We start from the raw sequence: 13,526 nt of genomic DNA, 5'->3' as shown, positions 1-13,526 counted from the left end.
TTCCATTGTTGGTATAAGTGGCAGTGGATGTTAATAGACAATAAATGTACAGTATTATACAATCGTGCTGATAATGTTTCTTTAGTCCTTCAGCAATCATACAGCCTGAACCACTGTAGGGAAACCACCCGTACAGCTTGCTGCAGTTTCCCACTTTTCCCTTAGCTTGAATGGAAGTTTTAGAACTACTGTTCACTTGTTGGCTGGCATATCCAGCTCGTATTGTATGTCCGACAATGCATCACAGCAACCTCTGCATAGCCTTGAAGAGCCGTCACGTTTTCTCCCTTATCCCCTATCAGGTGTCATGTTCATGCAGCTGCAAACTATTTCTTTTGGAAGTCATTTAGTATACCACTGTAGAACATATAAGCAGTCTCCTTTGTTTTTTGTCTTGTCTTCCACACAAACTGAAAATCTTTCATAAATTAACTGAATTGGTTTTGTATACTACACAACAAGGTTTTGCTAAATGAATACCACAAATTATGAATTAAAAAATAACAAACATTGTTTTGGCCAGTATCCATTGTACTGAATTAATGAATACATAAAACTTACAACATACATGTGACTTGCCCTGATTTGACATTCATGAACACAACTCTTGTCCTGAGAATACAGTTCAACCCTGGTGTTAATATACTGTATGTCTTCATGGCAAACTGTTCAAATAGTTTTCTAGAGTTTACTGCTTCTCAGATGCAAGCAATAATCTCACATGTGCTTCCTCTTTCAGTAGAGATGTCAACAATGTTTCAGATTTGCCAAGATACCAAAGTCTGTCATCAAAGGTCAGAGATGTCAATATGAACTGAACTTCTATCAAAAATCTTATTTGTGTATTTTTCTTTCCTGCATGCTTTGAGGTGTGTGAGCAGGTTTGAGATTCATGAAAAACACTCAGACCAGTAAACTCAGCATCTGTCAACTCAGCATGATCTGTAATCATTTCGTTTATGATGGTGACTTTGGGTGAAGGAGATCTGATCTTCTGATGTTTTTTTCATGCTTGTAATGTGGACTAGTTTTATATTAATCTTTTTTTTTTCTACATGACTGAGTAAGAGTTTTGCTTTTGGCAGACAAAGTCTCTGTTTGACAGATTTATGTGAAGCCAGTTTAATATTTCCAAACAAGATTTCAAAGATAGCATGAGAACACAATACAAATAACCTTCAGACATGGCTCTGCAACAATGTATGTGTATGTATAATAATGTATTTGTGGGTGTATGTGAGTAGGCTCAGTTAAGGTATAAAAGAAAATGCAACTCATTTTCTGACAGCAGAGGAAGGTCAGGTCGTGTCCACATGGCTTGCTGGAGCACGCTGTGATAGCCCGATGTGATTTCTCTGGATCTGAGGGATCATTTTGTGATCTTCACAAGGATTAAAGCAGGAAGGGAAGGAAATTCACAGGCAAAAGTCCCAACGAATCCACCATGGCCAGATATATTGCTCGTATCAGAAAATGCATCCCAGGAGTTCAGCATCCAGACAGCAACATCCCGTCTCAAGGTGTTACCGTGGATATAGGGGAGGTTGATTACGGGAAAGAGAAGGACAAGGGAAAAATGTCATTCTACAATCCGATGGACCCAGTGCCAAAATATGAATTTTATGCCAAAGACACTTGGTCGGGACGTATAAAAAGCACCAGACCGTCACTGGATGTTCTGCGCAAACCAGTAAGTAAAACTCCATAAGTGGTCATCTCTATAAATGTACTAATTAAGTTCATAAGCAGATACAAGTGAGTCAGAATTGAATACTGCACACCAAGAGTATTGTTTATATGGCAACACTTTTGGTTTTGATGTTGATTCTCTGTATATTCCTGTCAACAGCCGGACCCTGATGATCTACCTCCACCACCAGAGGACGACGGACAGCCCAAAGTCAAGCTTGTTCGCTTTGGATGGGTTCTGGGAGTCATGGTGAGAAAGGAGCAATGATAAATTATTATTTAGCATTATCCATATGCAATTTACTTGAGAATACGTCAAAATAAAGAGTGTATAAATGAAGTCAAATGTATACAGTTGATGGATTCTTTAATCAAAGTCTTAGTTTTGTATTTTCATTTCAGATCCGCTGTATGTTGAACATCTGGGGAGTCATTATGTACCTGCGGCTGCCGTGGATCACGTCTCAAGCTGGAATCAGTGAGTCAGTCCTCCATCTGTCTTATTTAATTCAGTTCATATCCTAAATTCAGTTAAAGTCACTTGTACATTCTCAAACGACTTTTAAACAGTCAATTTAGTCCTTCCTCAAGGAATTATTTTTAGGCCGTATCAACAGACATTTTAAATATGTGACACTGGACCACAAAACCAGTCATAAGGGTAATTTTTTTTTAAATTGAGATTTAAACATCATCTGAAAGCTGAATAAATAAGCTTTCAATTGATGTGTGGTTTGTTAGGATAGGATCATATTTGGCCGATATACAACTATTTGAGAATCTGTAATCTGAGGGTGCAAAAAAATCAAAATATTGAGAAAATCGCCTTTAAAGTTGTCCAAATGAAGTTCTTAGCAATGCATATTACTAATGAAAAATTAAGATTTGATATATTTACAGTAGGAAATTTAGAAAATATCTTCATGGACCATGATCTTTACTTAATATCCTAATGATTTTTAGCATAAAAAAAAATATCGATAATTTTGACCCATACAATATTTTTTTGGCTATTGCTGAAATATACCCCAGCGACTTAAGACTGGTTTTGTGCTCTAGGGTCACAGATGTGCCACAGCAATTTCTTAAATTCTACATTTTTGCTTGCAGTTCTGACCTGCGTCATTATCTTCATGTCTGTCACCATCACAACAATTACAGCAACGTCAGTGTCTGCAATCTCCACCAATGGGAAGGTCTACTCTGGTGAGTGAAATGAATTGTTCACCACAAGAGCAGCCACACATTTTATTGGATTTCATGTTGGTTTTAATCAGAATCATGTCTTGCTTTCCATGAAAAAAATTATAAACATACTCAAAACAAGAAATGTTTACCTGAGAAGTAAAACTGTGGAAGAAATTATTTGTTTTAAACAAATGTAGTGTGCTGTATTTAAAAAAAAAAAAAAAACATGATCTTTCCTCCAGGTGGCACATACTTCATGATCTCTCGGAGTCTGGGTCCGGAGCTCGGAGCGCCCATCGGTTTGCTCTTTGCGTTCGCCAACGCTCTCGCCTGTTCGCTCAACACAGTGGGGTTCGCCGAGACCGTCAGAGATGTTCTTAAAGTGAGACACACTCACAAATAAATGTAATTATTGTCAGGTTGTGGGAATTTCAGGGAGCTTCTTGTAAAATAGATTCCATACAAGCACTTTCAATATTGATGAGGGACACACTGTACATACTTTCTATGAAGACACATGAAGATGTCTTTTGGTGATATTCACTCTAATGGTTCTATTTGTCTGTTTTAGAAAGCACAGTTGTTAATATGGTTTTCTCTTTTCAGGACAATAGCGCTCAGATGGTGGACGATGTCAATGATGTGAGGATCATTGGGACGATTACTCTCATCCTCCTCCTCTGCATCACATTTGCTGGTATGGCTTGGGAGGCAAAGGTAAGGTCCTCTGCTTTGGTTTTTGCTCATTTCCCAGTACTGTCTCGCTTGACGGCATAGCTGCCATTGTTCTTCTTGGTTTTCACACCACCACAGGCTCAGGTCCTGTTCTTCATCGCACTCTTGCTCTCCTTAGTTAATTATTTTGTGGGGACGGTCATTCCCCCCAGCATAGAGAAGCAGGCTGTGGGATTTTTCGGCTACCGCGGTGAGTACACGAGGTCCTGATCTAATGCGGCCTCAAATGCATCCAATAAACTCCTGTTTATAAGTTATGGAGTCAATATTTTGTCCTGCTACAACAAAACAAATTAATGTGGAAGATCAGTTCCTCCATAAAGAAAAAAAATAAACATACTTTGATAAATCATAATTATGACATAAGTGAATATGATGACATTAAGTCAGAATTATGAAATAAAAATGCATAATTATTACATTAACATATTTATATATTAATACGACATGATTTAGACTTTTTCCTCATAATTATGACTTTTTTTGTACATTTTTACTTCTCATGATTGACTTTTTAATTGACTTAGTATGTCACAATGTCTAATTTATCTAATAATTAACTTGATATGTCTTTGTTTTCACATTTCTTTCACAAAATTATAACTTTTTATCTCATAATTATCATTTTTCCATAATTTTGATTTATGTTAACTTTTTAAATCTACCTTAGTATGTCATAAGTTCTACGTTATCGCATCATTTTGACTTTTTATTCAACATATAATTACCTCATAATGTTTACCTTTTATCTCTTAATTATGACTTAGTATTCATAATTTTGAATTTTATCCACATAAAATGTCATAATTTGACTTCTCATAATTATTTTTTTTATCTCATAATTTATCTTTACCTCAATTTTGACTTAGTATGTCGTAATTTATTTTTCTCATAATTTTGACTTTTTATCCAACAAACAATTATCTCATAATGCTTACCTTTTATCTCTTAATTATGACGTAGTATTCATGATTTTGAATTTTATCCACATAAAATGTCATAATTTGACTTCTCATAATTATTTTTTTTATCTCATAATTTATCTTTACCTCAATTTTGACTTAGTATGTCGTAATTTATTTTTCTCATAATTTTGACTTTTTATCCAACAAACAATTATCTCATAATGCTTACCTTTTATCTCTTAATTATGACGTAGTATTCATGATTTTGAATTTTATCCACATAAAATGTCATAATTTGACTTCTCATAGTCATACATTTTTATCTCATAATTTATCTTTACCTCAATTTTGACATATGTCATAATTTATTCTTATCTCATAATTTATCTTTACCTCAATATTGACTTAGTATGTCATAATTTATTTTCTCATAATTTATCTTTACCTCAATTTTGACATATGTCATAATTTATTCTTATCTCATAATTTATCTTTACCTCAATATTGACTTAGTATGTCATAATTTATTTTCTCATAATTTATCTTTACCTCAATTTTGACTTAGTATGTCATAAATTATTTTTATCTCATAATTTATCTTTACCTCAATTTTGACTTAGTATGTCATAATTTATTTTTATCTCATAATTTACCTTTACCTACATTTTCACTTAGTATGTCGTAATTTCTTTTTATCTCATAATTTACCTTTACCTCAATTTTCACTTAGTATGTCATAATTTATTTTCTCATAATTTATCTTTACCTCAATTTTCACTTAGTATGTCAATTTCTTTTTATCTCATAATTTTGACTTTTTATCCCATAATTATGACTGACATTATCAAGTGATGGTAGTCCACCAGCATTTGGTAAAGCAACAGCCAAACCTAACCAGCTTTTTTCCCCCCAAAGCTGATATTTTCGTGGATAATCTGCTGCCTTCCTTCCGAGGCAAAGATGGATCTTTCTTCAGGATGTTTTCCATCTTCTTCCCTTCTGCCACAGGAATTCTCTCTGGAGTCAACATCTGTGGAGATCTCAAGGTAATCTTGCTGTTTTGTGCTTAAGTTGATGTGCCTTTCAAACGCTACAGAAATTACAAGCATGTCTGTGTTATTCCAGGATCCATCGGGTGGGATTCCTAAAGGGACTCTGCAGGCCATATTCTGGACCACATTGAGCTATTTATTGATCTCAGTAACAGTTGGTGAGATTAGACATTAGAGGTCTGATATCAATGATATCAATGCTGATATCTTACAGTGTGACTGATACAATATCATACTATTTTAAGAAAACGTGAAACACGTAATTGAACTTTATACAAAAATTATTGATTTATACATTTTGGCTCCCAGAACATTTTGGGAATGTTAAATATTTTTTATTTAGTTTTTTTTAAGACAGAATGTTTCTGCAGAAAATACCATATGGGAACGGGAATGTTATATGAGAATGTTAGCTTCCAATAATTGACCACTTTTCCGACACCATCAGCCAAACAGAGTAATACCAATGCCAATAATTCAAATATACAAAACAACTACTACTATTAGACATAGTTATCACAACCTTTCATATCTTAAACTCTTATGAAATAAAATGTGCATTTTATTATAAACCGCTCACTAAGGCACTTCCCTCTCTTCTCCCTCAGCTGCAACTGTTATAAGAGACGCTTCTGGTAGTCTGAACGATAGTTTAGCGCTCAATTCTTCAATCCCCTGCAGTGGTTTGGCCTGTAAATTAGGGTGGGATTTTGACCACTGTGAGCAGAACAGCACATGTAGCTTTGGACTGGCAAACCATTTCCAGGTGAGCACATCGGCCCTGTTAGCAAAAACACAATTTTCACACGTTGTGAATTATGACTGCTGGAAAATGGGAGTAGATTTTGCATTCATATCAATGTGTTTGGCATGATGACTTCATTCCATCAAACCCATCGAACCCATGACCTTGACATTGCTAGCGATGTGCCTTTCTAACCCAATACTTAAAGCTACAGAAATGTGCCTCAAAATAGTATATTTGAGCTTTTGGATAAATTTTTTCTCCAGATTCTTGCCACAGTTTCAGGATCTGGCCATTTGATCACCATCGGGATCTTTGCCGCCACATTGTCATCAGCGCTGGGTTTCTTGGTGTCTGCTCCAAAAATTTTCCAGGTAGATGGTGTGGCTGTTCTGAGGATAATGTTAGTTATTCAACATACATTTGACTGTAATATTTTGTGTGCTTTTGTCACAGTGTTTGTGTAAGGATAACATCTACCCCTACATCGGCTTCTTCGGAAAAGGGTACGGGAAAAACAACGAGCCTCTGCGAGGCTACATGCTCATGTTCATCATCGCTTTGGCTTTCATCCTCATCGGTGAGTCCTGGATCTCCACCAGCACCGTTTCTCTCTGCGGACGCTTTAACGTTTGGTGTCATGTTGATCTTTCCAGGTGACCTGAACACAATCGCTCCTCTGATCTCCAACTTCTTCCTCTGCTCTTACGGCCTCATCAACTTCAGCTGCTTCCACGCATCAGTCACCAAATCACCCGGTGAGAACCTGTTTATCATTCTGTAATTCAGACCATCTTCGGTGTCTAATAATCCTGTTTATCATCTCTCGCAGGTTGGCGGCCACAGTATCGTTACTTCAGTCCATGGACGTCTCTGTTTTCTGCATTCTTGTCATTCGTCCTCATGTTTTTGTTCACGTGGTGGGCCGCTCTCATCACTTTTGCTATCGTTCTCTGTCTCTTAGGCTACGTCACCTATAAAAAACCTCGTGAGTAATTGATGCAGATTATAACCAAATTGAAAAAAATGATTGTGAGATGTGAATGTACTGACTGTTGTCTTATCTGATCGTGTGTCCAGATGTGAACTGGGGCACATCTTATCAGGCGGGTTTCTACAACATGGCTTTGTCCTTCTCGATGTCTCTGACTGCTGTTGAAGACCATGTCAAAAACTTCAGGTAAGACTTTTTACCAAACTGACCGTCTCAGCTCACAATACACCAGCCACTCATGTATAAACTCTCTCTCAGGCCTCAGTGTCTCGTTCTGACCGGCCCTCCGAACGTTCGTCCTGCTCTGGTGGACTTTGTGGGAACTTTCACCAAGAACATCAGCCTGATGATCTGCGGGAACATTATCATGGTACACAACATTCATCTTATTCAGATAAACTGACAATTTAATGCTTCCTTGCTAAATAAAATAACTTATTTCTTTAGAAACTTGAGATATGAAGGCAGTTATCGCTCTCTTATGCTTTCAGGAGGACGAGAAGTCCATTTTTCCGCAGCATAGCACCGATATGCTGGTGGACTGGCTCAATCAGAGGAAAGTTCGCTCTTTCTTCACGTCCTTCACCGCTGACAGTCTGAAAGAGGGCGCACATCATCTCATGCAGGTATGATCGTCGCTAGCTTCAGATCTGTTTCTTCTCATCTCATACGTCTCACAGAGTCTTTGCTCTCCTCGTCAATCGTCTTTCTAGGCTTCAGGTCTCGGTAAACTGAAACCCAACACTGTGGTTTTGGGATACAAGATGGACTGGCAGGAATGTAAACCGCAGAGCTTACAGGACTACGTAAACACCATCAGGTCAGCTGCTGTTTTTGTTCACAATTATCAGAGAATCGGTTGTGTTTCTTCTTTGTATTTTGACGTTGTTGCATGTTTCTCGTTCAGCGACGCATTCGACTCCAGCTACGGCATCGCGATTCTGAGAATGATGGACGGATTGGACGTAATGGATGATTTGCACAGTGCAGGTGTGTGTTTTATACAGTATGACGACTTTAAAAAATGGGTCAACACTGCAGTTTGAGTCGTAAAATTAAGTCCGATGTGGGTTTGTTGTGTCTGAAGTCAGATCATCTGCAATTGACAACCCGACATTTAACTCAGACGAAGTCCCGCAGTGTGAAAAGGACGAGACGGACCGGAATTCAGGTCAGACACACATCCAAAGTTATTTTCTGTGCTCATAAATGTAAATGGACAAACACTGAGAACATTAAATCATCATAAAACAATAGAATATCAAATACTATCAACACTTGATGTCATCACTCAATCAGCCAATCAGAATGCTTCAATTATAATAACAAAGCTGTATAGTTTCAATCAAGCTTCATTTGATTTGACGATCTGACCGCTGACCACATAAAGCTCCTTTTTTGTCTGCTCATCCAGATGTTTCTGACGATGGCTCAAATGAGCAGCTCAGATCAGTGTTTCAGACGAAACAGGGCAGGAAAAGCATCGACATTTACTGGATCTCTGATGATGGAGGTGAGACACAGCTGTCTTGAAAGTAATTTCCATATTTGATTTCTCACTTTGAAACGCCATTGTTTCTCTCTCAGGTCTGACTCTTCTAGTCCCATATTTGCTGACCAGAAGAAACCGCTGGAAAAAGAGCAAACTCAGAGTGTTTATCTTAGGAAGCCGAGAAACCATAGAGGACGACCGTAAAGAGTCAGTTGATCATTATTTTTATAACTACATTTCTAGTTTTGAAGTGTAGAAACATTGGTTCTTTAAACCTGTTTGTCTTTGCAGCATGAAGATGCTGTTAAAGAGATTCCGGCTGGAGATTGAGGACATCGTTGTGATAACAGACGTGGATAAACCTCCTCTAGCTAAAAAGTGAGAAACACACTCATAAACACGAATTCAAAAACATGCAGGTTTGTAGTAGCTTTCATGGTTTTCTTCCTCTCTGGTCCTGTAGTTTGCAGCGGTACGAGGAATCCATCGCCCCCTTCAGGCTGAGTGAAGAACAGGCTGGAGGAGACGTAGAGGAGCTCAAGAGACTGAGTCCATGGAAAGTGTCGGACAAAGACCTGGAGGCCATAAAACCAAAGGTACGTGTGCTAGTATGTGGCATTTTGAACATAAGTAAAGCTGCTCAGTGTTAAAGCAATAATGCATTATAGACAACAGTTTGTTTCTGTGAAAGTGCTTTGAAATAATGTGTACATTAACAAATAAATTTGACTCGAGTATAATCATCAGTCTCTCTATTAAACTGTCTTTTATTTTCAGGTACAGAGGACGGTGAGACTAAACGAGATCATCAAGAAGAAATCAATTCACGCTGCTCTGGTTGTAATGTGAGTACAGATCAGAGTTATTATTTTTAACTAGAACCACAATAAAATCACTACTTGCAATACAATAAACATTAATTGAAATAAATAATATAAACATTTGATTTCAGCTACTTGCAAATTCAACATTTCTCATTTTCGATTAGTTGCAGTAACAAAAAGGCAAAACTAACTTCAACCTAACTTAAATGCTATAAAGACATTTTTAAAAAGATTGCAATGATAAAAAGCAACTAAATTATGAAAACGAAAAAAGAGAACATGTAAAACTAAAATGTAATTCATATTATTAACTAAAACTGTAATAGTTTATCAATAATAGTAAAATAAAACTATGGTTAGATTAGAGTTGTTTTTCCTGTTCAGCCAATAGGCAAATGACAAATGAGTGACATCACAAGCAATTTGTCATAATTTTGGCTTCTCAACTCTCTTAATATACGTACTTCAGTCAACAAAGCCGGATGACCAGTCGACAAAATCTAAACTAAATAAAACCGTTAATTCTTAACCCCTTAACTGTCACCGTCCCACCTGTGGGACGCTTGGCGCTCTTTTTTGTTGTTGTTGTCCTTTTTCTCTATCAAATCTTTTAGTAATCATCATATATCATTTGAAAGCGTAGAAGCCCAGGATTCATCCTGTGAAAACCATTTTGAAATCGGACATTGCGTTACCATGGAAATGGTACTTTAAAATCTTTTGGCGGTCTCCTCCCCCTTAGTGGGCGGTGTCAAGTGTCATATTACAAAATGCATTACGGTCTTTTAGAATAAAACCTTTTTATAATCTTGACAAAAACATATCATTGGAAAGGTGCGAGTCTCAGGATTCCATATTTGGTGGTTATTTTGAGATGGAAGTAATATTGACAGAGAAATCTAGACATTTGTGACAGAAAAGTGCATAAAAAAAATTCAATAGAATTTGGATGGCACCCGGTGGCTATTTGTGGTATAACGCCCTAAATAAAATTTCCTCACAGGAACCTCAATTTTTTTCATATCAACTTTAAATTTGGAACATAACTTATTTAGACACAAGGCTTTAATTTTATACCAATTTTAGAGTAAAACCTGTTATGTAAAATATTTATTATATATAAAATAAAATAAAATTAATATAGTGCATTTTCTTTACAGTAAATTTAAACTATCATAACTTTTTGATACTTTAATTTTTTTTAAACATTCCACTTTTGCGATAATCTGCTGATTTTCTCCCTTATGTCTGTATCCCAAAGTGTTCATAAATTACAACAATTTAAGTTTGGATAGTACACCTGCATGCCTATTTAAAAAAATGGGGTTGACAGTTAAAGGGAAAGTAAGAAAATGTCAAAGAGACGAACAAATTAACTTAGCTCAATTTATGGTTTAGAATACTGTTCTGTCGTTAATGAATAACTACACAGGAACACATAACTAATGCACTAATAACATTCTAGCAACTACTATTAACTAACAATAAACTCTGATTAATGATTTAGTAAGTAATAGCACTCAGTTGAATGTGGTAGTTCATTATTAGCTAATCAGTAACTACTTTTTTTTCATATATCCCGGAGAACTACTAAGAGCTAATATACAGATTCATAATTAATGTGAATTATGCATAATGCATAATTAATTCTAAAGTGACGATCATGGTAACCCACTAGTAATGACTCAAGTGTTACCAGAATAAGGAATTACGATCCAGAATCTTACAAAAACCTCAAAAGCTTACAATGATTTCAGTAATTACTTGAGAGTTATCGTGTTATTCACTTTAGAATACTGATCCAAATAATTAGTAATTCCTTCTGAAGAATTCACTAGTGGGTATGACCTTCACTTTAGAAGTAATTATACATTATGCATTATTCATATGAATTATGAATCTGTTTACAGTAGTTCTTTGTGGTTCTTGGGGAGGTATGGACAAATAGTAGTTCCTGATTAACTAATAGTGAACTAGCACATTAGATTAAGCACTATTTTTTAACTGTTTCATTAATCAGAGTTTATTGTTAGTTACTAGAGCGCTAATATTGTGTTACACATGTGTTCTTGTGCAGCTATCAGTTAATGACGGAACAGTATTCTAAAGTGTCGCCCAATTTATATTTGTGCGGTCTTAAGTGTCAATTTTTCTGAATAAATAAGCTTTCCATTGATGTATGGTATTGTTAGGATCGGACAATATTTGGTTGAGATGCATATATTTGAAAATCTGTAATCTGAGGGTGCGAAAAAAAATCTAAATATTGAGAAAATCATCTTTAAAGTTGTCCAAATTAAGTTCTTAGCAATGCATATTACTAATCAAACATTAAGTTTTGATATATTTACGGTAGGAAATTTACAAAATATCTTCATGGAACATGATCTTTACTTAATATCCTAATGATTTTCGGCATAAAAGAAAAATCTATAATTTTGATCCATACAATGTCTTTTTGGCTATTGCTACAAATATACCCCAGCGACTTAACACTGCTTTTGTGCTCCTGGGTCACAATTGTCTTTAAAACTGATGTCAACCATTTAAGCGAATGTGTGACTGGTAGTGTGTGTTTCTGTCTGTGTGTGTGTGTGTGTGTGTGTGTGTCAGTTCTCTTCCAGTCCCGGATGTCACCTGTCCCAGTTCTCTCTATATGTCCTGGCTGGACGCGCTGAGCTGCGGCATCCACTGTCCCGTCCTGCTCATACGAGGAAACCAGCAGAACGTCATGACCTTCTACTGCCAGTGAATGTGACAGCTCATCATTAAACATCTCTTACTGCATGTAAATCTGCTGTCAGTTTCAGTGATGTAAAGATGTTGAACTGAGACGAACTGCGTAATCCTCTCATGCAATGACTGTGGATGTATGTTTAATGCACATTATGTCTGTATAACTGATGATACAGGTTAACCATTTGGCTAGAAAGGATAGAATAGAAATGTGGAAGCACTTTGTCTCTGATCTCTGGACCTTCATTTCAGGGTTGAGGTTTCATGAAATTCAAACAAGACACAATTAAAAATATGATCAAATAAGTTTATTCGTTCTTGCTTTGTAAAATTACATTTCATTGACCAAAACATTATAATGAATAATTTAGAAAGTTACATTTTGACTGCGTATACATACTAAGATTATTATGAATTACAAGTGTTTTGATCTGCTTTTCAATGTGAAAAAATACAATTTAGCACAATGATGAACATCTCATCCTTCACTGATTGTCTCATTACACCAAGTATAAAAACAGCTGTTCAATCACAATAAAAGAAAATGAAACATCACAGCATATGCAGAATACATTACAGCTGAACTAAACACAGATTTCATGGAGTGTTTGCATGTTAATGTGTGCAGATGCCCCTTCTCAAAGCACAAAAATAGTGATAGAAAATTAAGAAATAAAACTATGAATCATTAACACGATAAACTAATTTAAATGTTTTTTGTTCCCCATTATAATTATTTTCAGCAACTTCCCTTTCACCATACAACAGCATAACACAGACATGAATTCACAACAAAAAGAAAAAAAATAGAAATGCAAGAATACATAGAACGAGCTAAATGAGCCAAAAGAATAAGACAAAACATTCAACTGAAGACTTAATATATTATGCAGGTACATTTACAGTGGCCTCAAATATAGTTAGAGTCATAGTTAAAATATCAGAAACAAGTGTGACAGGTGTCCAGATATGTTTTGGGGCTGCTGTACTTTATTTGAGATATTTTTAATGCAAAACAACAAACACAATCCATGAACTGCACATGTTTTCTGAAATCTTAAGTTATGAAGAGGGGATTAAGTTTAGAGAGGCGATTTTGGATGTATCTTTCTCTTTACTCCATAATCAGAAAATACCATCAACAGCCAGAAAAAAATTACAATTTC

General features: G+C 35.9%; 1 protein-coding gene across 3 annotated transcripts; it reads left to right on the top strand.

Moving 5' to 3' along the window:
- The first annotated feature begins 598 nt into the window (after positions 1 to 598).
- Positions 599 to 12,636, top strand: slc12a10.3 (solute carrier family 12 member 10, tandem duplicate 3). 3 transcript variants are annotated; one of them, XM_016258368.1, is made up of 28 exons: positions 599 to 647; positions 740 to 794; positions 1,391 to 1,690; positions 1,850 to 1,939; positions 2,092 to 2,167; positions 2,800 to 2,895; positions 3,120 to 3,259; positions 3,484 to 3,594; positions 3,691 to 3,802; positions 5,433 to 5,563; positions 5,643 to 5,727; positions 6,178 to 6,335; positions 6,581 to 6,688; positions 6,771 to 6,894; positions 6,971 to 7,072; positions 7,147 to 7,302; positions 7,395 to 7,494; positions 7,567 to 7,678; positions 7,800 to 7,934; positions 8,022 to 8,128; positions 8,216 to 8,298; positions 8,396 to 8,479; positions 8,723 to 8,821; positions 8,896 to 9,007; positions 9,092 to 9,178; positions 9,264 to 9,396; positions 9,578 to 9,645; positions 12,238 to 12,636. In XM_016258368.1, exons 3-28 carry the CDS (start codon positions 1,445 to 1,447, stop codon positions 12,374 to 12,376), a joined length of 2,994 nt encoding a protein of 997 aa, XP_016113854.1. In that variant the 5' UTR covers positions 599 to 647; positions 740 to 794; positions 1,391 to 1,444; the 3' UTR covers positions 12,377 to 12,636. The 3 variants fall into 3 exon arrangements, with proteins under 3 accessions (XP_016113854.1, XP_016113856.1, XP_016113855.1); XM_016258370.1 differs by lacking the exon at positions 599 to 647 and having other exon boundaries at positions 733 to 794; positions 1,292 to 1,690; XM_016258369.1 differs by lacking the exon at positions 599 to 647 and having other exon boundaries at positions 733 to 794; positions 1,289 to 1,690.
- Positions 12,637 to 13,526: the final 890 nt, after the last annotated feature.

The sequence above is a fragment of the Sinocyclocheilus grahami genome, unplaced genomic scaffold, assembly GCF_001515645.1.
Source record: "Sinocyclocheilus grahami isolate Dianchi unplaced genomic scaffold, SAMN03320097.WGS_v1.1 scaffold1675.1, whole genome shotgun sequence".
Classification (NCBI taxonomy): Eukaryota; Metazoa; Chordata; class Actinopteri; order Cypriniformes; family Cyprinidae; genus Sinocyclocheilus; species Sinocyclocheilus grahami.
Note: the sequence above shows the minus strand (reverse complement) of the source record. Positions and strands in the feature narration are given on the sequence as shown.